This window comes from Bos taurus, chromosome 19 (assembly GCF_002263795.3).
Source record: "Bos taurus isolate L1 Dominette 01449 registration number 42190680 breed Hereford chromosome 19, ARS-UCD2.0, whole genome shotgun sequence".
Lineage (NCBI taxonomy): Eukaryota > Metazoa > Chordata > Mammalia > Artiodactyla > Bovidae > Bos > Bos taurus.
Genome location: NC_037346.1, coordinates 54,568,883 through 54,594,898, shown reverse-complemented (window position 1 = coordinate 54,594,898; position 26,016 = coordinate 54,568,883). Strand labels below are relative to the sequence as shown.

Genomic DNA, 26,016 nt, shown 5'->3' with positions numbered 1-26,016 from the left:
AAAGACCTCTGGAGGGGCTGCTCTACTTTCCTGCTAAACTACAAAAGAAGCAATGAGGAGGGGGAGAGATGGGGAAGGCACTCATTCATTCACGCCTTTCCAGGCCCTGTGCAGAGGAGAGGGGGCAGATGGGGCTGTGTCCCCTCCCTCCTGGTGGCTGTCCACACCCCAGCTCCTGCCCAGGTAGAGAAGTTTGGGGGCAGCTGGGGGAGGGGTGGGGACACTGGTGAGGGGGGAAACCTTGCCCCTGCCCTGGCTGCAGCCTCCCTGTGAAGCTGGGCTGGAAGGGGTGCTCAGATATTTGCATCTCTCCTAATATTTACGTGATGGAGCCGGGTTCCTGCAAGCAGCTGCCCCGGAGCCAGCTGTTGGACTCCGGCCTCCCTCCCGAATTTTTTGTTCTCTGATCCAAGTCCCGGCTCTTCCAGCTGTTCCCCTTTCACTCACAGGCACTTCCTCTGATGGCGCTGGTTCTTGTTCTTCGTAACCGTCTCTGTCTTGAGCACCTTCGACATGCCAGGCCCCAGGCTGGGCACTCTGTATTCAAGGGCTCTTGGTCCTCCTGGAACCCAGCAAGGTGGGCAAGTCTTGAAGGTCACAGGTAGCCTGAGGCCACACTGGAAGGGAGACCCTGGTGCTCTACAACCCGGTCCTCGCCTGGGCCGCCTCCCCGGGCTGACCCTGCCGGGCCGGAATGGAAATCGCAGTCTACCTAGCAGTGGGGGGGCCAGAGCTTGGGGTCTGGCAGAGGCTGCCTGTGTTCATATCCTGGCCTCATCTCTTTCCAGCTTGGTGACCACGTTAGTGACGCTGGAATCACAGGGTTTGTCCTGCAGGTGTGTCTGAGGCTTAGCACAAGACAGGTGCCATGCTGGTGTGGCGTGTAGCGGGTGCTGTACTGTTACTGAGAGTCTGGCTTTTAGGGGGCGGGGTGGGCTGTGGAGGTAGCGTGGTGTGATGGTTTAGCATGCTGGCTCAGTCTCACTTCACTTCACGTGTGCTGGGATGTTGGGCTGGTTGTTCGCCTCTCTGTGCCTCAGTTTCCCATCTGTAAAATGGGGACGAGAGGGAAATAGCTCATCTGAAGGTCTTGGGAGGTGAATGAGCCCTTAGGGTTGTGCCTGGTGTGTGGTGAGCACCGGTAAACGATGAGTTAAAGATTCAAGGCAACAAGCATTTCCTAGAGGCTCGTAAGTCACACGAGGCTTGTTCCCAGGCCCTCGTCTTAGTAACAAAAAGACCACAGACCGGGGGGCTTGCATAGCATACATTTACTTCTCTCGGTTCTGGAGGCTGGACATCCAAGGTCAAGGCTCCGGCAGATTCATTATCTGGCGGTGGCTTCCTGGTTCACAGACAGCGTGTCCTCACCGTGCTGATACAGGGCAAAAGGGGAGAGAGAGCTCTCTGGGTCTCTTTTAGAAGACTGCTAATCCCATCACGAGGGCTCCACCCTCAAGACCTCATCACCCCCAAAGGCTCTACCTCTAAGGCCCCATCACCTTGAGGGATAGCATTCAACCTGTGAACTAAGGGAACACACTCTGCAGCAGGGCCCAATGTGGACGGATGAGCTTGGCTCCTGCCTGCAGGATGGTGACGGTCTTTTGGGAGGAACATGATGGCTGTTCTGGGAGTCGAGGGGAAGGGAGGCTGGCTGGGACCCTGGACGCCAGCACTGGGCCTCTCTCTGCCTGGTTCCTGGAGCAGATGAGTTAGTATGGAGGCCCTGGGCGGCTTCGACCTTCTCTCTCTCTTTGTTTTTTTTTTGATCTGGACCATTTTTAAAGTCTTTATTGAGTTTGTTACAATATTGCTTCTGTTTTATGGTTTTATTTTTTGGCCGGGAGGTATGTGGGATCTTAGCCCCCTGACCAGGGATTGAACTTGCACCTCCTGTATTGGAAGGCAAAGTCTTAACCACTGGACCGCCAGGGAGGTCCCTCTCAATCTTCTCTAAGGGGATACTGCTAGGGGCCCTGGGCAGATCTGGGGGCCTTGACTGACACGCTCCCTCATCCCATGGGGCTCTGCCTTAGCAGTGCCCAAGTGTTTCCTTTGGTTTGTGACGGGCTTAGGGGCTGAGTGGTGGCTACCGAAGCTGGACAGAGATCTTGGGTGCCTTCGGGGGACAGTGGGGCGGGCGGAGCTGCGGGCTGGGGCTGCCTCTGGAAGGGTTGGATGCCAAGATGTCATTCTTGTAGGATTCCCAGGAGGGGGATGGAGAGGAGGCTTGTGAGTCCACCGGAGGGCAGAGGTCCCTGCTCACTTTCTCCCCAGACAGTCTTGGGGTGCCAGGCCCACCCAGCCCTCCTGACAGGAGCTCTAGGAAGCGAGGACCAGTAATCTGTCTACTAAGAAGCTCTGGAAATGATTCTGATTGTCAGCTAGAGCTGAGAGTGATCTGGAACCAGAACTTTAGAACCAGAAAGGAATTTGGAGAACGAATGCAAGAATATATGGCGATGCAGGCTACCTGATGCTGCAGGAGAAAGACCCAAGGCTGTGTCTCTCCGTGAGCCTGCTTTACAAATATGCGTGTAGTGAAAAGATTGGAAGGATGTTTGCCATCCTTGATAAGCACTATCCATTGATAGTGCTTATGTTTTGCAGATTTTCTGCATTGCACATACACTTTCTGTATTGCTTTTAGAGTAAGGAAAAGAGCAATAGATATTATTTTTTAAGGTTCATTGTCAAAAAGAAAACTCACCCAATGCAACTTCCCACCCCAGTTTGAGAGACTCAAAGTGCCCTTTCCTTTGGCTGATGGTGGCCGAGCCAGGACCTCTGGGTCCCGCTGATTCTTTCCGGCTGTAGGTTGGAGTGCTGAGTGGAGTGAAGCCCAAACACGCAGGCTATGGGGCCAGTTCTGCAGACAGCACTGGCAGCTGCATGTTCGGCTGCAGAGGACTGTGGCCGGAGCCTCAGTCCTCGACCTCAGACTAGGAGGGGAGGTGGCCTCTCCCGGCCTCTCCAGCTCTGCTAAGTGTTTGGAATCACTGAGCCTGTGGTTGCAGGAGTGATGAGAGAAACTTGGAGCTGGTGGCAGCCCCCGAGGTCACCCTTATGGGGTCATTGGGTGTCCCAGCTGGAAGAGACCAGTGTGCTGAGGCTAGAGGGGTCAGCTGCCTAGCTCAGGTGGTGTGTAGAGGTGACTCGTGACAACTCCATGCATCGTCCGGCAGCCCCCAGCTCTGGGTCATCTGCACAGACCCCCCTGCCCTCCCAGACTCTCCTACACCCAGCAGTTCTGCTGAGACAACTTGGCTGAAATTCTCCATTTTTAGTTAAGAAAGGAATTACTCCTGCCTGCAGCTCTGAAAGTTTCCTGGAGGCGCTTTCTCTCTGCTGCTCCGGACCTCCCCCAACTGAGGGGCTTTCAGGCTGGGTAGGTTGTGTCTCTGGTGATGTAGGGGAACTGGGAAGTTTCTTGGCGTGTGTATAAGAGGGCCCTCTCCCTCTCCTTGCCGCCTGGTCCTCGCTGCTGGTGGCTGGAAGGGCCTGGCTTTCTGGGGGCTTCCTAGGGTGGGAATCAGGGAGGTACTGATTGGTAGCCTGGGCCCCGCGTGGCCGGCAGGCAGGTCAGAGGTTATCAGGCTGAGCTGGTGGAGCTGGTGGTGCTGGGTGGTGGGGGCGGGGGTAGGTCTCCCGGAGCGGTCTCTGGCACGGAGGGTTTGGAGTTCACTGTACAGCTCTCATTTTTTCCCTCTCCCGCAGGCCAGAAGCAGACTTGAGAAGTTGTCTATTTTGAGGGTGCGGCTTTGTGAAGGGTTGGGGGTACTTTATCTGTCCACCTGCAACCGTGGCTGAAGGCTTCCACACTGGCTCTTTTGAGAAGAAAGTGCAGGGGACAGGAGGATGCCTTAGGGGTCACATTTAAGGCTGGTCACCTCCAAGGATGCCCAGGGTACACTGCCCACCCTGCTCAGAAGACAGGTCCGTTCGGTCCTTAGGGAGGTTTTCCCTAAGCGTGTATCAGCCAGAAAACACTCAGAGGCTCAAAGAACAAATGTAAAGAGAAAAGAATAAGCAGGTGCTTGCCTGATAACCTGGGCTGGGCCGCCCCTGGACGGAGCCACAGAAGAACAGGACAGCTGCATGGTCAGCTCAGGGAGGCGGGGTGCAAAGACCAGGAAGAGTCAGAGGGAGCGTGTAGGTGCCCCGTGGCCACAGTAGAGACCACAGGCTGGGGCTCAACACAGGGCTCTGAGCCCAGAAAGTCCAAATTCATGGTGTGGGCAGGGCTGGTTCCTTCTGCTCAGCCTTTCCTCCAGATTCTGTGGGGTCCCGCCGACCTTGGTGCCCTGGCCGGTGGAAGCATCCGTCCAGTCTGCTCCCTGTCTCTCTGTCTTTGCTCTTAGGCGGGACCCTCACTCAGATTTTGCACACTCAATCATATCCAACTCTTGGAGACCTTATGGACTGTAGCCTGCCAGGCTCCTCTATCCATGGGATTCTCCGGGCAAGGATACTGGAGTGGGTTGCCATTTCCTCTTCCAGGGGATCTTTCTGATCCACGGCTCGAACCCACATCTCTTGCGTCTCCTGCATTGGCAGGCAGATTCCTCCCTAAATCCAGGGCGATCTCATCTCGAGGCTCTTATATATGTGTGTATATATATATATTTAATATTTATTTATTTAGTTGCAGCTCATAGGATATTTAGCTGTGGCATGTGGGATCTAGTTCCCTGACAGGGATTGAATCTGGGCCCCTTGGCATTGGGACCATGGAGTCTTAGCCACTGGGCCACCAGGGAGGTTCCTCTCGAGGCTCTTAATTACATCTTCAAAGACCCTCTTTCCAAACAAGGGCACGTGCACAGCTTCTGGGAGTTAGAACACCCACCGATCTTGCCCCACGCAGTGGCCGACCTTAGGGGCAGCAGAGTGTCTGGGTGTGGATCTAGAGACCAGGCTTAGATGGGCTTGATGGCATGACTTTGAGTGATCGAAGGCCTCCCTGGGTCTCAGACTCCTCATCTGTGTCCCCAGAGGGTGATGGCATCCCGTTCCTGATGCTCTGCCCAACAGTATAGCCCAGCCTGGAGGCTGTGCCCGGCTTGCTTTAGGTCTTCAGTGAAAGTGATAAGTGTTAGTTGCTCAGTCGCGTCTGACTCTTTGCAGCCCCACCAGACTCCTCTGTCCATGGATTTTTCCAGGCAAGAATACTGGAGTGGGTTGTCATTTCCTCCTCCAGGGGATATTCCCGACTCGGGTCGAATCTGGGCCTCCCACAACTGCACGCAGATTCTTTACCACTGAGCCACAAGGTTCTCTCCAAGTTCCAGATTATTGTGTGGCATTAGCCAGGAGCTTGCTGTCTCTGGTGAGTGCCCAGTAGGGCCTTCAGAGGGGAGTCCTGGAGGCGGCCTCACTCAGCCCCCACCAGGGCTCTTTGGAACAGCTGGGCGGCCCCTGGGAGCCCCTTCCAGAATCTTCTCAGGGTCCAGATGTGGCCTGTCTCTCTCTACAAACCCACTTCCTCCTTCTGGTTTTCCGGACTCCTCCTTCTCTGCCAACCCTCGCCCTGGCCTAAGCTCACCCGTCCTTGAGTGTAGAGACCAGGTTGCCCTGAACCCGCTAATCAGCCTTGGAGCCTGTAGGGCTTTGCGATCACTGAGACACTTTCCTCTTGCCCAGCCCAGCTCAGCCAGTCTGGGGTCATGCGCTGTGACCCACTCCATTCCTTGGGAGGACTGGGGGAGCAGCTGGACTCCTGGGTGCTGCCCTGACCGGGGCCTGAACTCTGCTCCTCAGGTCACTGTCCCCTGTAATTAGGCCGGAGCTCATATGGGCCTGGGCAGCACCCAGCTGCCGCCCCCAGGCCACAGCCCAGAGACATGCAGAGCTCCATCTGTCCCTCTGGTGTGATTAATGGAGGCTCCACCTGGGCCCAGCAGACCCTGGTATTAGGATTTTTTTGTTGTTGTTGCATTTTTTAAGTGTTTCTACCATTTCCTGCTGTAGTCAGCGGGGTGATTCCTCTGCCCGCTGGTTGGGGAACGACCAACGCCCTCTGGGCTGAGAACAGAGAAGGGAACTTGGAGCTTCGCCAGGAGGAGCCATCACAGCGACCACCGCCTTGACAGCCCGGTGCCATGGAGCTGAGACTGACCAGGGGTCTCCGGGCCCTGCTCTGCCCCCCGCCCAGTCGCGGGGAAGAATTGGCGCGGTCACAGACGGCTGTGAGCAAGCCAGCTTGTCCGCAGGCTCTTTGTGGACGGGGTGATTCTTGCTCCATGGTCAGGGGTGGGTCTGGGGGAGCACCCAGGGAACAGCCCTGCATGGGACCCTCTGGTGGGCGGAGGGGCGGTGCTCCAACCTGGAAGCAGCTCCTCAGTCCTCTGTGCAGGACAGGACCCCCTTGGGGCATCTGGGGCAGCGGGGGAGGGATGTGTGCATTAAAGGGCCCTCGGAGCCGCAGCCTGGGGATTCAGGTTTTGAACTCAGTTTCCTCTCGGGGGCTGCCTCCTGCCCTCCTCGGCTGCCATTCATCAGGGAACCTTTGACCCACGGAGGCCAGAAAGGTCCTCTGTCCCCTCTGGTCCCCTGCAGGCAGGGCTGCACCTTGGCCCTCTTCGGCCTTTCAGGAAGCCTGGGTTCACCGCCCCCCTCCCAAGTTGCCACCCCGGTCAGGCTATTCTTCGCCTGTCTGCCCGCATCTCCGTGCGTGTAGCTTCGGCTGCGTTCTGTCTCTCCTCTTTCTGCAGAGTAGAGCTCACAGTTGGTCTCAGAGAGGGAGGACAGATGGGTCTGAATGCACTCACGTTCCTGTAACTTTTAATTTTACTATGGAAAGAAGGAAGTGCAGTGTCTTAGGGTGATTGTTAGAGTTGGCCTGGAATGACCCCAGTGTCACCAGAGCCGGGGGAATCAACTGGGAGATGGCCGGAGCGGGAAGAGGCCCCAAGTTAAGAAGTGGCTCCTTGTAACATTTGCTGTGGTTTTGCTCTGTAGAGAGGAGTTTCTTGAAGCAGAAGTTGCTACGTGGCTGTCCCACGATGCCTACCAGGGTCTCTTCTCTCAGGCAGCTCCTTGACCCTGACAGCCGTCACCCAGGACCCTTCTCTGTTGGCAGGGGGGTGGGGGGGAACACGGGTAATGAACCCACCTTAGCCGATTGAACTCGTTGGCTTGATGGGAACTCTGTTGGGAGTGAACAGGGTGCCCTGACGGAGGACAGTGAAGCAACAGGTGCGAGTGGGGATGTCCCGGGATGCTGGACGTCCCAGGTGGCCCTGCCCCAGGAAGATGGGGTGGGGAGGCTCAGCGGCTGGGTGGGAGTGGCAGCCAGCAGCAGGAACCAGTCACTGGGCCAAGGCATTGGTAGCTGTGAAGGGCCGGAGTTGAGCTGGCGGCTGGCGCAGGCCGAGAGGGCAAAGGGCCTTCCCGCCAGCCTGTCCGATTCCAGGGCGCCCGTGTGCCCCGCCAGAGCTGGTGAGGCCCTGCAGGACGTGGCTTCCGCATCAACAGAGGCTGAGGAGGCTGAATGGAGAGGCCGTGGCAGCTGAAAGACCTGTTCTGGGTCCTCCTTCTGCAGCTGCCAAGTGCCCCGGACCAGGGGGCGCTTCAGGCGATAGAAATGTGCTCTCTTCCGGGTCTAGAGGCCGGAAGTCAGGTGTGGGCGGCACTGGTTCCTTCTGGAGACTCCGAGGAAAGGTCTCATCCAGGCCCCTCTCCCAGCTCCAGTGACGAGAATCCTCGGCATCCTTGGCTCGTGGGTGCACCCTTCCATCTTCACACGGCTTCTCTGTCATCTCCTTTTTTGTGTCTTATGAGGACACATGTCTGGGTTCAGGGCCCGCCCTCATCGAGGATGGTCTCACCTTGAGAGTCTACCCTGAGTCCATCTGTGTGCTGTGCGTGCATGCTAAGTCACTTCGGTCACGTCCAACCCTTTGCGACCCTGTGGACTGTAGCCCACCAGGCTCCTCTGTCCATGGGATTCTCCAGGCAAGAATACTAGAGTGGGTTGCCATGCCCTCCTCCAGGGGATCTTTCCAGGGGTCAAACCCTCGTGTCTTACATCTCCTGCATTGGCAGATGGGTTCTTTACCACTAGTGCCACCTGGGAAGCCTTTTTCCACATCGCTTTCACAGGTACCAGAGTTAAGACTCAGACGTACCATCTTGGGGCCATTGTGGGACCAGTGTCCTCTGTAGACAGCTTTAGATTTGGATGCCCTTGTACAGGCATCAGGCAGGATGCATTCTAGGTGGATTAGACTGTGTAGCTGGGCTGGGGAGGGCAGGTTCTGCCTGTGTCCTCGCTTGCCAGCATGCTGGAGAGAGCTTTTTCCAGGGAGAAATTAATGTGATGAATTGGGGATTAAGAAAGGGTCTGGAATCCGAGGGCTGGCTGTTGACCACAGCTGCCACTGGGCTCCCTGCCCGTCGTGGGTGGGTTCTTGTTCATGTCCTGAGTTGAGGGGCCAGGGTCACCTTTGCACTCTTTTCGGTGCCTGGAGGCATCATGGGTGGGAAGAGCTTTGTGGAGGGTGTCCCTGTGGTGAGTGGCAGCCTGGCGGGGGAGGAGGAGGGGGCCTGCTGTTTCTCTTGGCCCAACTAGGCAACCCAGCTGGCGGGCACAGCCAACCTCCTTCGCACGTCGCTGTTCCAGGGCAGGCGGTGGGCCAGGCCTCCCCGAGGGGAGACTGTGAGGAGCAAGAACGCACCCCAGAGTGCCCATGTCCTAACAGCAGAAGGAAAAGACAGTCCTCAGATTGTTGGGGGAGGATCTTCCAGGCGGTCCGGTGGTTAAGACTTCGCCTTCCAGTGCAGGGTATGTGGGTTCAGTCTCTGGTTGGGGAGCTAAGACCCCGCATATCTCTAGACCAAATACCAAAATGTAAGACAGAAACAATATTGTAACAAATTCAATACAGACTTTAAAAATGGTCCACATTAAAAAAAAAAGTCTTAATTGAGAGGAGTGGAGAGGTTGGGGGCTTTCCAGGTGGCCCTAGTGGTAAAAAAAAAACAAACCCTCCTGCCGATGCAGGAGACATAGAAGACACAAGTTTGATCCCTGGGTCAGGAAGATCCCCTGGAGGAGGGCATGGCAACCCCCTCCCATTTTCTTGCCTAGAGAATCCCATGGACAGAGGAGCCTGGTGGGCTACAGTTCATGGGGTCACAAAGAGCTGGACATGACTTAGCACGCACACACTGAGAAGCTGACCTCACACTCTTTTGCCTGGGTTGCTAGAGTGCTTGGTGAACCCACAGTTCTCAGGGGCACTGAACTCGCCCTGCATGGCCCCTCAGGGCTCAGTGGAAGTGGCTCAGCTGGGTCCTCCAGCCCAGAGGGTGCAGGCCACCAGTGTGAAACAGTGCGGGGTGCGGAGGTGCAGGCCCGTGTCTGGTCAGGGCTGGGAGCAGGGGCCGTGTGCTGCCCTCAGCCACGTGTGTGGCTAAGCCCAGGGTGGCCAGCGTCCTCAGCCACCACGCTGGGCCCCCAGGACCCTGAGCCGGAGTGGGAGGCAGGATGGGGCTGGCGCCAGACAAGGTTCTTAGGCCACGTCTGGACCCACAGCCCAGCCAGGCCTGCTCCGGGAGGGTGGGGGAGAGGCCTCAAAGGAGGATCCAGAGCTGTGGGTGCCAGTGGTGGGCCTCCTCTCTTCCTTTATTTGGACTTTGTCTTTGGCTGGGTCGTTGTTAAACAAACGTGTTTCTCGGTGGGAAACCCAGGGCCACCCGCTGCCATTGCTGTTTACCGATGTCCCTGTCCCGGGCTCTGCGGGGCCACGGTGTCTATTTTAAGCGCTTCCTTTTGAACTGTTTCATTTCCAGAGGACACCCCCTCCCACTGAGACTCCACTGGGGGTGCTGGGGGATCCCAGAGTGCTTACCCGTCAGTTACTGCCCTAGGGCTGTTTCCTGGGGAAGGGTGCTAACCCCTTCCTGCTTTCCCTGTGTGGGGCTCAAGGTGGGCACCAGGGGCAGATACTGGCCGTGGGTGTGATGGACTCGGGAAGGAAGGCTCGTGCAGCCTTGTCCACCCCCGAGGTGCACAGACAGATGGTAATTATACCAACAGCTGTGATTGCTGCCCGGGCATCGCCGTGTCCGCCTGCAGCTGACACGGCACATGCAGAAGCGGAGGCTCAGAGGTGACAGTGGTCACGCCACCTTGTTCGAACCTCTGCGTTTATTTGGTCCCGAGGCAGGAGCCCACTGCGTGTCCAGGCTGCAAGGCCCCCACACCCGGCCAGCTCTCAGCTCATCCGAGGCACGCAGGGCCGTTGTCCTGCCCTGTCCTCTGCCTGGAACCAGCCCCGCCCACCCCCCCTTTCCCCAGTGAATTTGTTCTTTCGCTGATCATATCTTGCTTTTGTGGCCTTGGGTTCCTTTCCTTTGCAGGCGTGTTATTTCAGGGACCGGTCCGTTGGCCTGTTGATTCTTCTTCCGTCTTCTCTGCTGCCCTGGAGGGAGCTTGTCCACCCAGCTGCAGCGCCAGCTTCTGGTCCCCATGGGAGACTGGAACCAGAGGAACTGAGTCCACCCCACGGGTCACACATGCCCCAGACTCATTCTGATGGGTTTTTCTGTGCTCTTTCTCTGCAGCCTCAGGCCAGGGAGCAGGGAGGTGCCCTCCACCTGGCACCCTGGGTTCCCTGGGTGTCTGACCCTGGCTCCCACGTGGCCACTGGACCTCAGGACAGAACTTGCTTTGCTGTCTCCCGGAGGAGACTCACATTGACCAGGGCCGCTGCTTCTGGAGCCTGAGCCTGGGGTCAGAACCTCCCTGAGCTGTGGCAGGGATGCTCCTCCCACGGGAGCTGAACTTGGTTTTGACCTTGTTCTTTGCATGACGTTGGTCCCAGCCTGGAGCAGGGCTGTATGGCTCGCCCCACGTCCCCTACCCAGACTGAGGTGTGCTCCAGGAAGTGCTCCGGAGCGAGGAGAGGTTTGCTCACAGCTGCGCCCTCACAATGGCCTCTTGTCTGCGGCGCATTCCTCCTTAAACAGGCCCAGATCCAGGCTGCTCTCGCCCCGACCCCCACGGGCACGATGCCGGGAGGTTTGCATTTGGACAGGCGGCCGGGCCTGTGCGGCAGGCAGCCGAGACTGTAAGTGTTTGATGGACCAGGAGAGGCTGGGCCGGAGGCATGGTGATCCACACCCTCCCCTTCTTCTTAGCAGGGTTTGTTTTTTGAGAGCAGTGTTGATGGTTTTATCCCCTGAAAATATGAAGTGACCTGCGTTAGCGTAGGCACCTTGGGAAAAGGCAGGAAAGTGTAATGAATTAAACAGCCACCTTAATTCCATCCAGAGATGGCTGTTTTCCTCGAGTGTGCGGGCGCATGTGTGTGTGCACGCGTGCGTGCGTGTGTGAGAGATGACGTCAGGCCCGTGCATGCATCTTGGGTTGTTCTGCTATTTTTACTCAGTATGCTCAGCATTTCTCATCTTCAGAACCATGATTTTGATGACTTTGCAGGACTCCGGCACATGGATTCAGAAAATCTCCATAACCTCGAATTGTTTCCAGCGTTTGCTGTTTTAATGCTGATGCAAACGTCTCATACATAAATCTTTCTGCAGATCCGATCATTTCCTGGGGGGTGAATTCCCAGCAGTGGGCCAAAGGTCTTCAGGCTCTTGTGCACATGGGGTGGGCAGGTGGGGGCCAAGGACAGCTTTTGAGAGCAAGGGAGGTTCAAACCTGGTTTTGTGGGCGGGGGTCTTGCATTCACCAGAGGAAGGAAGGGGGCGTACTCACTTGGGAATGGTGTGAGCAGGGATGGGCCCCTGTGCCCTGTGGGCGATGGCAGTCCTTTCCCCTCCTAGTGGCAGTGTGGGGACCCTCCCAGTACAGCCTGGCCCCATATTTGTCAGATGCCCTGCAACGGTGCATTCATCCTGTCCAGCTGGGCACCTCTAGCCTGCCTACTGGGGGCATTAACATCCTGCAGGCAAGAGGAAGCAGCCTCATATCCTTCCCCACTGGCCTGGTCCATTGAAAGGCCACTTTCTGCCCATCAGTCCCTCAGCCAGCCGGTCATCAGATGTGGTCACCTAGGGGCGTCCATTCTGCAAAATGACCAGCTCCTGAACACTCTTGTTGGCTTCCACGGCCACATGTGGACACCCTGGGCTGCCTGCCTCTCTACCGGGAGCAGGGAGAAGAGTAAAGTGAAAAAAATACTCGCTGCCATGGTGAGTTATACCCATTCTCCAAGGAGGAAATGGAGGGTGTTGGCAGGGAGAGTTTGACCCTGGGAAGGGAGAGGTGGCTGTGCGTGTGTGGGCAGGACTGGAGCATGTTTCTAGGATGCCCACGGGGGACGGGATACTAGAGGACCCTGTCCTGCCAGCTTCATGACAAGCCACCTCCTAATTTTTCCCAGCTGGGTGCTCATCATGTCACGACATCCTCTGTGTAGAGACAGCTGCTCCCGGGGCGTCCCTTGCAGAGTCTGCCTTAAAAAAAATGATCTTTGGTTACATCACCGAATATTTTGGGGCAAATCTAGAGCGATGTTATTCTGTGATGACTTCTACCGGCTGGGGTTTCGTGTGATTCTGGGAAAGGAAAAAGGAGGCTGCTTTTCCTCTCCTGGGTCCCTGATGCAGCAGTTTTCTGGAGCTCGGCCACGCTTCCATCCTTCTGGCTGTTGGGCGTTTGTTGAGTGTGGTTGGGGCTGGATTGGGGCTGGGTGCAGAGTTGGGTGACAGCACCCGCAGGAAGGGCCCCAGACAACCTTGTAGCCCAGAGGTTTCATCCATCTAATGGTCCCTGTGTTAACTTCCTGTGACTGCTGTAACAGATGACAGCAAACCGCATAGCTTACACAGAAATTGACTATCATGGTTCTGGAGACCGGAAGTTTGAAATCAAGGTGTCAGCAGGGCTAGCTTTAGGGAAGAATCCTTCCTGGCCTCTTCCAGCTTCTGGTGGCTCAGGCATTGTTGACTTTGGACTGCGCCACTTCAGTCTCTGCCTCTGGGATCACATTACCTTCTCCTCTGTGTGTCTCAGCTCCCCCTCTTCTTTCTCTGATAAAGACACTTCTAGGACTTAGCGTGTGTGCATGCTAAGTCGCTCAGTTGTGTCCAACTCTCTGTGACTCCATGGACTGTAGCCCGCCAGGCTCCTCTATCCATGGAATTTCCCAGGCAAAAATGCTGGAGTGGGTTGCCATTTCCCCCTCCAGGGGAATCTTCCTGACCCAGGGATTGAACTCACGTCTCCTGAAGCTCCTGCATTGCAGGCGAATTCTTTACCACTGAACCATCCGGGAATTATGCAATTTACAGCCCATCCTAAATCCAGGACAATCTCATCTTGAGATCTGCAAAGACTTTTTTTTTCAAAGGAGGTCACTCTCTCAGTTCTAGGGTAGGGACTGGGATATAATCTTTGGGGGGATGCTGTTCAAAGTGCAACTTCTCAGTGTGAGATGGGGGTTAAAGTCCTGGTGCCTGCCTTCCCTGGGCCCACAGTTACAAACCTGTGGTCCAGTCTGGCCTCTTGAGTTGTGAAGAGAACGCACTTGAGGCCTAGGAAGGGATGGAGAGCTGGCTCGTGTAACGGAGGAGAGGACCCCGGCTCTCTTCCCAGTCCTAGCGGATTGGGGTGACCAGGATGACACAAGAGAGAGTGCTGTGAACTGCAGGGGCCTGGGCAGGCTCTGGGAGGAGGCAAGAGTGAGCCTGGCTTTGGGGTGACTTGGAATCCTCGAAGGAGGGGAAGAGGAGTGCTCGTTTGTGGGCATGGTGTAAGCCATCAAGGGTACCCCATCAGCCCTGGAGGTTTGCTGAGCAGTGACCGTCTTGATGGTGGAAACAGCCCCTGTCTTCTCGGAGAGAACTAGACTAACCAGGGTGGCTGGCAGTGCCAGGCAGTCAATGTCTGGATGGATAATATAGCCGAATGCTAAGCTTGCTGATAGCGTGGGGCCAGGGAGTGGCGTGAGCAAGGAAGAAACACCAAAGCCAGGAAGAACAGCCGAGAAAGGAGAGGATGGTGGTGGGGCTAGGCGTGTGCTTTTGGTGGAGATTTTGTGTCCTGGGGAGCAGTGATCTGTGCACATGCTGGTCTGGTTCCAACTCATTGCCAAAGCGGGACTGTGGATGGTTGGGGCAGAGAGGTTTTTGCTTTGGTGCAGGGTCTTAATTTTTGTGAGTCACAGTGGAGGGGGCTCTGCAGGGAGGGGGCTCTTTCAAACAGGGGCACAGGCCTCGCCAGGCCTCACAGGTCGTTTCATTCCTGTGGGCAAACCTGGCAAAGAGCCCTCACCCCACCTAGTTCCTGTTCTTCCCAACTCAGCCCCAAGGAGTTAACACCAAGGAGTCCTGGACATGCATGTGCTGAGGTGGGTGGGGCATGGATCCCTCCTTCAGGGAGCTCACAGACAGACAGGAGCCACTATCGAGGAGAATTTGGACAGTGCTCTCGGGGCGGGGGTAGACCAGATGTCACGGGAGGCCCTGGGAACCACTAGAGATCACAGTTCCGGGCACTCGGCCCTGGACTTTCTGGCCAGTTTAGCAGCTACTTGACCTCTCTCTCCGGCACTTCAGGCTTCTTTGGATGCATGGTTTGCACCCGGCGGTATCTTGCTGGACAGCCCCTGGTGAGAGGCGGAGCTGTGCCAGGTTGGGGTCCCTGCACGGGCTTTCCCTGCCGCCCTTGGCCATGAAACTGATCAATCCGGAAGTGAAGTCAAGTCACGGTGGGGCCCACTAACTGATTGCAGCCCACGGACGTGATTTTGTTCAGCCACACAGCGTTTTTAAAGAGGTTGTTTTGCTTCGTTTGTGCCAGCATTTAAAAATCAAGAGATTACATATTAAAAAATAAAAGATCCAGATTTCTCCCCGAATCTGCACAGTTCCCTCTCCGGTCGTCCCTACAGGGCCTCAGGGAGGGTTGAGCTTTGCAAGCCAGGATTTTGTGCCCTCTGTCCACTGAGAAGGAGGTGTGCCTAGGGCTTAGAGAGGGTCCCCCCAGGGGTACTGCGTTTGAGGAACTGATAGTACTGGTGGTCGGGTGTCAGAGTCTGGGGTCCCCTTGGCTTCCTCTTACATCCAGCGCTTCACAACACATACTCCCCTGGCCACCCACCCACTTAGCCACCCATCACACCCTGGTCTTCTGAAGGAGGTTCTGTCTATAGAGAAGAGGTGAGGGCTCTTTGGGAATTTGGAGGAAGGAAGACTGACAGGAGGGGATGCTCAGATGCCCTGAGAATTAGGGGAGGAAACGGGGGCGGGGCTGGTCCCTGTAACCCTGGGTTACTGGGGCTGCGAGGTGGGGAGGCGATGGGAGAGACCCTGTGTGTCGCTGAGGGCCCAGGCTGGATGGAGCTGGTGAGTGTTCCTGCCACGTGGGCCCCTTCCTGCTCTGGTCTTTATAACCGGGAGCAGCTGGTTCTCGTTTGCAGTGAGGCTGCAGGGACCATGGGGCTGGCCGCTTCTCAGGCACCGTCCCCAGCACCTTGGAGGGAGTGGACGGACCCTGGTGGAGATGGCGGGGGGCCAGGCGGAAGCGCCAGGCTGTGTGTGGGGTGGGAGTTGGGTGGTCACCGTCCCACATGGGCCTGGGTCCGGCTGGGGCAAGTAGTACAGGGTGGAGGCAGATGCCACCGGGGCCGAGGACTGAGAAATCCACAGTGGTGTGGACTTCGCCGGGATCTCTGTGGACAGCCATGTGGTTAGAACCCTGGGCCTTGGAGGTAGATGAGTCTTCCGGCTCTGCTCACTCCACGCTGCCGGGCACGTTACTTAAGTGCCCAGGCCTCAGTTTTCCCATCCGTATCAGGGGATTGTAGCGTTATTTACACTATGGGGTTAGGGTAGGGAGCAAATGTGGCTGTGCATGGTCAGCCCAGTGCCTTGCCTGTTGTTAAACGTCCCAGCGTTGGCTGTTCCTGCTGACATTGATATGATGGCGTCATTCCCATCGCGATTCTTACTGGCTGTTGTTATTCGGGGCATCTCCCATCTGATGGGCTTCCTTGGTGGCTCAGACGATAAAGAATTTGCATGCAGTGCGGGAGACCTGTGTTCGATCCTGTGGTTGGGAAGACCCTCTGGAGTAGGAAGTGGCAAGCCACTCCAGTATCCTTGCCTGGAGAACTCCACGGACAAAGAAATCTTTGGTGGGCTGTGGTCCATGGGGTCACAAAGAGTCAGACATGACTAGGCAAGCAACACTTTCACTTTCCCATCTGTTGGTGGTGGTGGTGGTTGCTGATGCTGTCCGTATTGGGTGGAGGTGATGAAGGGTAATTGTGGCCATGACAGGAAAGAAATCAAAATCCGCTCTTGAGCTGGAGCATCCTTATAGAAAATGTAGCTGGTGGGGCCACTGCCACGTCAGGACAGAGAAGTCCTCCAAGCTTCAGTCTTTTCTGTCTCTCCCAGAACATGTGGCTGCTCGTGCCTCAGCCCCTAGTAGAATGGGACTGTCACCTTTTCTTCCTGAGAGGTGAAAGGGCACAGGAGTCTTCCCTCTTGTACCCCTGTCCCATCTTCTTCTGTGAAACAGGCCGTCGCTGTAGCCTCCCCGCCGGCTGCCTCCTTTTTTTTTTTTTTTTAATTTTATTTTATTTTTAAACTTTACATAATTGTTATTAGTTTTGCCAAATATCAAAATGAATCCGCCACAGGTATACAAGTGTTCCCCATCCTGAACCCTCCTCCCTCCTCCCTCCCCATACCATCCCTCTGGGTTGTCCCAGTGCACTAGCCCCACGCCGGCTGCCTTCTGATGCTCACCGCTAGCAGGATGTTTCCAGATGTTCCCCAGCCATCTGCTCATCACCTTCTCCTCGCTTTATCTTCCAGCCTTGAAAAGATCTTTTGAGGTCGAGGAGGTCGAGACGCCCAACTCCACCCCACCCCGGAGGGTCCAGACGCCCCTGCTCCGGTCCTCTGTGGCCAGCTCCACACAGAAATTCCAGGACCTGGGTGTGAAGAACTCAGAGCCTGCAGCCCGCCATGTAGACTCCCTGAGCCAGCGATCCCCCAAGGCCGCCCTGCGGAGGGTCGAGCTCTCTGGGCCCAAGGCTGAGCCTGTGTCTCGGCGCACCGAGATCTCCATCGACATCTCGTCCAAGCAGGTAGAGAACGCCGGCACCGCCGGGCCGTCCCGGTTCGGGCTAAAGCGGGCCGAGGCGCTGGGCCACAAGACGCCGGAGCCTGCCCCCCGGAGGACGGAGATCACCATAGTCAAGCCCCAGGAGTCAGCCCACCGGAGGATGGAGACCCCGGCCTCTAAGATGCCCGAGGTGCCCGCTGCCCCTGCCGCTGACGCAGCCCCCAAGAGGGTCGAGATCCAGGTGCCCAAGCCAGCTGAGGGGCCCGCCTCCCCCATCCCACCCCAGAGCCTGGAGAATTCAGAACTCGCCCCGATGTCTCAGCTGCAGAGCAGGCTGGAGCCCAAGCCCCAGCCCCCCGTGGCCGAGATCCCACCCAAGAGCCAGGAGGGTGAGTAGCAAGGTGCCAGTCACCTGTGCTGTGATGACTTGGGGAGTGGGGAGCTGTATTTGCCTTGGAATCTTGGAGAAAGAAGCTGAATATTGAGTTGAGGCGTGGCTTATGCTTCTGAAATCTCAGGGGCAAGGACTGGGGGGCTCTTTCTGTCCCATGGTGGACCACAGTGCAGCAAGTTGGATTTCAGTTAGACTCTGCAAAGAATCTCTGGGTTGTGAGGGTCCCCTTTTAATTGGTCAACAGGGTCGTGGTGTAACCATGGCTGTGACCCCAGGATGTGGGGGCAGGAACCAGGACAGGCTCGTGTTGGGGTGGGATGGCTGTGAGACCCCAGGACAGGCTCTCACGGTCCTGGTGGTCGGTGGTCCCTGGGCCTTGGAGAGGCAGGCTCGGGTTCTAGAAGGGTGACAAGTGCCCTGCAGGTGCCCCCAGGGCAGAGGCTGCGGGAGGTAGGAGGGGGCGGTTCCTGCACTGGAGGGTCTTCCTCCCAAAGGAGGGAGGATTGTGCCCAGACGGGAAGGGAAGATGACAGCGTCTCATCTCTGCACGCTAGGGTTTTCAGGGCTGCCAGGAGGGGTCCCAGGCCAGGGAGCCCCGTGATTCCTGCCCATGACTCTGTTCAGGGCTCTTCTGCTGGCTGGGGGGCGATTGAGGGCGTGGCTACTGTCCTTGGAGGGTCCAGACCCAGACTTGTGCTCACGGGGAGCTCACAGGGGACATGATGCTGTCCCGTGAAACACCATTGCTGCCCCCTGCCCCACAATGAGGGTCTTGGCCCCACAGGCTGTGTTAAGGTGCCGGCTGAGCTGTGAGCCTGATGAAAGCTGGGTCCAGTTGTAATCCTGGGACTCGGAGCTCAGTAAATGTTCAGTAAGTGTCCCTTGGGTTGGACAGGCAGAACATTCTGGGTTTTTGATTAACCTTTTAAAAATTATTTTTCATGGTGGTAAAACACATAATATTGACCATTGTAGCCGATTTTAAGTGTACAGTTCATGCATATTAAATACACTGTGTTGCTGTGCAACCGTCTCCATCCATCTCCACAACTTTTCATCTTCCAACTGAATCTCTGGCCCCATTACCTTCCCCCAGTCCCCGGCACTTGGCGCCCACCTTCCCATTTTCTGTCTCTATGAGTTTGACTACTCTGGGTCCTTCCTGTAGGTGTAATCCTGAATATTTGTCCTTTTGTGTCTGGTTTATTTCACTTTGCAAGTCTTCAGAGTTCATCCATGTTGCAGCAGGTATCAGAATTTCCTTCCCTTTCCAAGGCTGGATAATATTCCATTATATGCATAGACCACACTGCGTATCCATCCATTGGTTTTTTTTGTGTGTGTGTGTGTGGGTACTCAATACATATTTATTGTTTTGAAAATTCCTTTGAAAGCCGATTTCTTATTTTTTCCTTTTTAAATTCTTTTAATTGAAGGATAATTGCTTTACAGAATTTTGTTGTTTTCTATCAAACCTCAACATGAATCAGCCGTAGGTATACGTATATCCCCTCCCTTTTGAACCTTCCTCCCAGCTTCCTCCCCGTCCCACCCCTCTAGGTTGATACAGAGCCCCTGTTTGAGTTTCCTGAGCCATACAGCAAATTCCCGTTGGCTATCTCTTTTACATATGGGAATGCAAGTTTCCATGTTACTCTTTCCATACATCTCACCCTCTCCTCCCGTCTCCCCGTGTCCATTCTCTATGTCTGTTTCTCCATTGCTGCCCTGTAAATAAATTCTTCAGTACCATTGTTCTAGATTCTGTGTATGTGTGTTAGAATACGGTATTTATCTTTCTCTTTCTGACTCACTTCACTCTGAATAGTAGGTTCTAGCTTCATCCACCTCATCAGAACTGACTCAAATGAGTTCCTTTTTGTTGCTAAATAATATTCCATTGTGTATATGTACCAAACTTCTTTAACCATTCATCTGTCTGTGGGCATCTAGGTTGCCTCCGTGTTCTAGCTATTTTAAACACTGTTGCAGTGAACAGTGGGATGCATGTGTCTTTTTCAGCTTTGGTTTCCTCAGGGTTTATGCCTAGGAGTGGGATTGCTGGGTCATATGGTGGTTTTATTCCTAGTTTTTTAAGGAATCTCCACAATCCCATCTTCCACATTGGCTATATCAATTTACATTCCCACCAACAGTGCAAGAGCGTTCCCTTTTCTCCACACCCTCTCCAGCATTCATTGTAGACTTTTTGATGATGGCCATTCTGATCAGTATGAGGTGGTATCTCATTGTGGTTTTGATTTGCATTGCTCTGATAATGAGCGATGTTGAGCATCTTCTCATGTGTTTGTTAGCCATCTGTATGTCTTCTTTAGAGAAATATCTGTTTAGGTCTTTTCCCCACTTTTTGATTGAGTTGTTTTTCTGGCATTGAGTTGTATGGGCTGCTTGTGTATTTTGGAAATTAATCCTCTGTCAGTTTCATTCGCTATTGTTTTCTCGCTTTCTGAGGGTTGTCTTTTCACCTTGCTTAGTTTCCTTTGCTGTGCAAAAGCTTTTAAGTTTAATCAGGTCCTATTTATTTACTTTTGTTTTTATTTCCGTTACTCTAGGAGGTGAGTCATAGAGGATCTTGCTTTGATTTATGTCATTGAGTGTTCTACCTATATTTTTCTCTAAGAGTTTTTTACAGTTTCTGGCCTTACATTTAGGTCTTTAATCCATTTTGAGTTTATCTGTGTGTATGGTGTTAGGAAGTGGTCTGATTTCATTCTTTTACACGTAACTGTCCAGTTTTCCCAGCACCATTTATTGAAGAGGCTGTCTTTGCCCCATTGTATATTCTTGCCTCTTTTGTCAAAAATAAGGTGCCCATAGGTGCAGCGGTTTATTTCTGGGCTCTCTGTCTTGTTCCATTGATCTGTATTTCTGTCTTTGTGCCAGTACTATACTGTCTTGATGACAGTAGCTTTATAGTGTAATCTGAAGTCAGGAAGGTTGATTCCTCCAGCTCCATTCTTCTTTCTCAAGACTGCTTTGGCTATTTGGGGTCTTTTGTGTTTCCATATGAGTTGTGAAATTTTTTGTTCTAGTTCTGTGGAAAATGCCATTGGTCACTTGATTATCCATCCATTGTTGATGGACACCTGTGTCCTCCTACTGCTTGGCTGTCGTGAGTAAAGCTGCTGTGAACTTGGGTGTACAGATATCTCTAGTTCCTGCTCTAAGTTCTTTCTTAAAAAAAAAAAAAAAATTATATATTTATTTGGCTGCCCCAGGTGTTAGGTGCAGCATGTGGGATCTAGTTCCTTGACCAGGGATCGAACCCAGGCCCCTGCATTGGGAACAGGGAGTATTAGCCACTGGACCACCAGGGAAGTCCGTAACTTTCCTTTTTAAATGAGAATTTTCCCGTGGTGATGGGGACTTGTGATAGGGTGAGGGTAGGGGTGTTGGTGGAGCAGCCGCTTTCTTCTCAAGGCATGCGTTTGACCGAGAGGGTCGGGTGGGGCAAGGGGCTGACTGAATTTCCCGTGACGCTGGGCGACAGTCTGGCGGCAGGACCAGAGGTCCCTTCCAGCCCTGCTGTGAGTGTGTGTCTCCCCAGACGTGACCCTGCAGAGCCACCCCACCCTCCAGGCACCGTGTCAGGACACATGGCCTGTGTTTGGGGAGTGGCCGGGAGGCCGTTTCCTCCTGCTCTTCTGTTGGTCTAGGGCCTTTGCTGCCGGATGCGGCTCGCTCCTGGGGGTGAGGTGTTCACGCTCAGTTGAGTCAAACAGGATGTGACTAGGGAGACGGTCGTCAACCATCCAGCTGTTGATGAGACTTGGCCCTGGATACCCGAGGAGATGGTCCCACTCTGGGCGGGAGGTGGGACAGGCAGGGGGTGTCCCCTCAGGGTTGCACTGGCCTGGGTCGTCAGGGTGGGCAGGGTGGGGCCTCAGGCACGTCCAGAAATGTCTTCCTCCAGCAGCAGACACTGCTGGGATTTAACCAGGAAAAGAGGGGTGGGGAGGAGCCTTCCTGGCTGAGGCCCCAGTCCAGAGGTTCTGGGGAGCCTAGTGTTGGGGCTGGGGCTGTGTGGCTTTTCCAGGGGAAAGAATTTCAGTGTCTGAGCGGGGTACCGAAGCCCAGACCCACAGCTCCTCTGTGCAGATGGGCGTCAGGCTCTGCATGGAGAGGTCCATGGGCCAGGGCGGCTGTCCTCTGTCCTGGGGGGTCGGTGTACATGCCCGTTGAGTGTGTACCTGTGTGTGAATTCACATGTGTGCTGAGCCTGCTCCTCCATGTCTTACAGGCTGGGTGGGGAGGCAGCTCCCTGAGAGCAGTGCTCACAGGCTGAGAACACTTAGATGTATTTGAAGCAGGCGGGGGTTGGACAGATGCTATCGAGGAACGATGCTTGGGTTTGGAGGAGGTGAGGGCTTGGATGAGTCTGTTTGGGAGAACGCTTTCCATTTAAAACAGCACTTCAGAAGTCACTGTGGGGCGAGCCTGGAGGTAACACAGGGTGAGACGTGGACTGGGAGGAGGAAGCAAGGCCTGCCGGGGGCTGGGGGATTCGACCTTCACCTGCTCGGCCTTGTGCGTCCAGTCCTGAGGTCCTGGGCAAGTGCGGGTGAAGGTCAGAGCCTGATGAAGGGGTATTCCCAGCATTTATTGTTGGGGCTTCTGGGGGACCCCGAGTCTGAACGCCCCCACTCCTAGTCCCTGTTCTTAGGCTTCATCGGTTTTTTCCTTCCTTCCCCTCCCCTGGTTTTGGTCTGTCCAGCCTCTCCAGGCACCTTGGCTTCACTTCCTGTCCATCTGTCCTGCAGACCTGGCGCTCCCATCCCCTTCCACCCTTCCATGGGTGGGGGGTGGGGAATTGGATTGGCAGCTCCCAGAAGCCCCCTACCCTGCAGGCCCTGCTCTGACTGCTCTCCGTGTGCTCACTACCCGTCCCCTCCCCGGGGCAGGGGAGCAGCTGGTGCTGCAGGGGCAAAGGATCAGGGAAACTGGGAGCTCTGTGCCCTCTGATCAGACTCAGCCCTCTGCCTCCACCTCCAGGAAGCCTTCCAGACTGTGACATGGTTGCAGGACAGGGTCTCCTGGGACCTCAGCTGAGTTGCTCTTAGATTGACCTCCCTAAAGTACAGCACTAGTAAAATCTATGTCCACTCTGAGTCTTCACTGTTCATTTGCCGGGGTGGCCCCAAGTGGATTCACCGTCTTGTGTAGCTCACACCTCTCTGCTTCCCAGCTCTTCCTGCTCTGGTCCTTTCATGGTCTCCCATGCAGGGACTTTCAGGGACCCCATGGGACCTCCCCAAGGACCAAGCAGATACTTTTTGGGTCAACCGAGAACCCACAGGTCTGATCCACTCTGGCGTGCTGAGTTCTTCGTTTCTGAGATTGATGATGCCTGTCCGTGGACTTGGTATCTCCATTCTTGCTTCTCTCTTGGACTCTGGGTGGGAGTGGCTTTGCCTCCTCTCCCAGGTCCCTGCTCTGCCCCCCTGCCCCTGCCTGGGTGGCTCTGGGTGGGGATAGGCCCCAGGACCCAGACCCACGTCTGCCTGGCGGGCTCCTGGCTCTGCCTCCCCTGGGAGCCACCCCCCTGGCTCCACCAGCCAAGTTTCCCCGAGGCTGCCTTATAAGGCGGGCACTGGCCGCTCACTCGTGGGTCTGGTTCTTTGCCGTCTCTGGATGCTCACTGGGGGCTGTGGGAGAGGTCGGGGTGACCGGACAGAGTGACGAGTGGAGTGTCCCCAGACTGGCGCCCTGCTGAGTACTTGGGCGTGTCCTGGCTCGAGTCCACCGGCCTACTGGTTCTGAGCCACCGCTTCGCATCACCCCTACCCCACTACTTCCCAGTCTCAATTTCTTGATCTGTCAAATGAGAGAGGAGTGGGCCCTGCTGGCCCAAGTAGCAGGGAGAGGGGTGGTCATGGTCTGAACGCTCCGGTGCAGCTGCACCTGCCCAGCCCCCAATGGCCAAGCCAGGTGTGGTGCCAGGGGTCCCTTGTGATGTGGCCATGACCTTGGGGTGGGGCAGACGCAGCAAGAGTCTTGGTAGGGTCTTCCTCCGACTTAAAACCTCTGGAATATCCTTGGTCATGCGTAGAGCCTTGAGGAAGGTGGACATCAGACCCCTCCCACGCCTCTGGTGGTGGGTATGGCTTTTTGGCAGACCAGGTGAGCCTGCCGCCTCCCAGGTGTACCTGGGTGCCTGTGTTGGGAACTGGGGCAGAGCAGGGAAGAACCTGTTTGCCCACGCGGGGAACCATGGGGACTACAAGCACAGGACCCAGGAGAAAGCAACCCACCTCCCTTGCTGGCCTTCCCAGCTGTCTGCCAAGCCCAGCCCGGTGGTGAGGGGTAGGAGCGAGGGTGCATCCAGGGAATGCAGCCGAGCAGCTGCGGAATGCCTTAAATAGAGCCGGGCACAGCTGCGGGCGCGGGCTGGGCAGGCAGGCAGGCGCTGGCTGCAGGCGGGCCCCCGCTCTGCCTCCCTGCAGCTTGCAGGCTGTGGCCCTGACCACCCAGCCTGGGATGGGCCCCGGGATGGAGCTGGGCGAGGCCTCCCGGGTGCCCGTCCTGAGAAGCTGAGCAGCTGCCAGGAGAGGGGCTGAGTCCGTAGCTGCGGCCTCTCAGGCCCAACAGCTGCTGGGAGCCAGTGTCTGCACAATGGGGCTGCTGTCCGGGGGACGCGCTCGCTCCAGACAGCCACGCTCTGTGGACAGAGGATGCATTCAGCGTCCCAGGGGCGGGGGCAGCTGGGACCCCTGCCCGGCGCCCCGCAGGGTGGGCGGCCCTGCCCCGACCCCAGGTTCTGACAGGAGGCCTGAAGGATGGTGCCACGTGGTTCCCGGTGGCCCAACGTGATCAAGTGTGGACCCAGGGCTGTGGGTCCGAGAGCTGATGGGGGGTGGGGGAGGGGATCCTTCTCTGGTCTAGGTGTGACTTCCTTTCCGTGTTTTATCCGATTTGGCTTTCCCTGCCCCAGGCCTTTCTGTGGTGTCACAGGAGCCCCCTGGGATTCCAGGGGTTCCCAGACTACTGGTTGTAGTTAATGAGCAGGGGCAGCTCGTACCCAGGACTGAGCATCCAGTTCTCTGAGCAGGGGGACCTCCCCTCCCTGTTCCCAGGCTGCCACTGGGCACACCCCCTCTGGAACCCCAGGGTTCTAGGGAACCTGATTTGAGAACCCCTGCTCTGTCCAGTGCAATTCAGAGAAACCCGCGCTGGCCCCAGCAAGGAGTTGGGAAGCAGAAGTGGCCTCGGATATCACCTATTCCATCTTCCTCCTTCTAAAACAAAATGTTCGAGCAGGAAGCCATCCGGGAGGCCTTGTCCACTTGTCCGTGGGAGAAGTGGCCCTCAGGCTGCCTGTCCTGCCCTGGTCTGATGACCTGTGCTCGCTGAGTCCTTTTCCTTGTTGAATGGGCCTAACTCCTCCTGCACAGTGTCGTTAGAACAAATGTGCTAACACGTGAGGACCGCCAGTGTGGCCCCAGCCCCCCGGGAGGTTTGGTTAAACAAGCTCACAAACGAAAACCAAATGCAGCCTTACTTAACGAACGGGCGCGGTTTGGCCTCGCGCGCTGCCCCTTTATCCTGAGCCTGTGGGTCACGTGCCGCTCTGTATTCCTGGTCCCCTTTGCCCTCTCTGCCCCGTCGGCTTTTCCTCTTCCAATTCTTAAAAGCAGTGCATGGCTGTTGGTAAAAGAGAAGACAGGGTCCCATGAAATGTGAAAACGAACCCTTTCCCCAGGAGAGCCCGTGTGGTCAGCGGGGCGTGCTCTATGTCCTGGATTTTGCTCGTGTGTGTCTTTCCCATTTAATGACACTGTGGGTTTGGTGCGTTCCTTGTAATAGCTGTGTCCTCGGCCGTTACGCAGTCCCGCCCTTCTTGTCCGGCTTCATCTGTGATCAACAAGGCTTTATGAACATTCTCATGCTTATATGTGTGCGCATGTGACTTTCGGATAGACCTCTAGGGGTGGAATTTCTGCACCAAAGAATATTGAAAATGTTGGTCTTGTTGCCACGTTGGCATCTAAAGTAGCTCCATCAGTGTTTCATGGTGACAGTAGAGAGGTTGACCCTTGCTGTGGGTGGGGAGGCAGAAGGCTGTCTGATGGGTGTTTTATCCTGTGCCTCTCTTATTAGGTGAGGGGCCCAGTAGCTTTCCTCTCTTTACAGGTCAAGGGCCCGCAGTTCACTGTGAACTCTTGTTCCTGTCCCTGGTTTACTTTCTCCCCAGCTGGGTGGTTAGTCCTTTTCTCGTTGACTTTTCTTTTAAAGAGCTCCTATACACCTTTGTTGTAGCTGTCGCCCGTGTATTTCCCAGTCGTTGACTTTTAATTCTAGTGTGCTTTTCTAAACCGAGATTTTTGATCCCTTAGGTTGTCAAGTTTTTTCTTTTTCTTTTCTCTTGCAAGGGTTTATGTCCTGCTTAGAGGCCGCCTGCATTCCCAAATCATAGGGCAAAAATTCACTAAAGTTTTCTTCTGGTACTTTTATGGTTTCATCTTTAGGTACTGAAATCGTTAACCCATTGGAACTTATCTGGGTTTGCGGTGAGAGGTGGGGACGCACAGTTCTTACACAGATGATG

General features: G+C 55.5%; 1 protein-coding gene across 6 annotated transcripts in view; it reads left to right on the top strand.

The window, feature by feature from the left end:
* Positions 1–26,016, top strand: part of SEPTIN9 (septin 9) — a 179,486-nt gene that overhangs the window by 81,600 nt on the left and 71,870 nt on the right. For all 6 annotated transcript variants that reach the window (XM_010816599.4, XM_003587484.6, XM_010816598.2 and 3 more), the window contains one exon: positions 16,804–17,445. In XM_010816599.4, the coding sequence (XP_010814901.1) occupies positions 16,804–17,445 (642 nt within the window). The remainder of the gene's footprint in view (positions 1–16,803; positions 17,446–26,016) is intronic.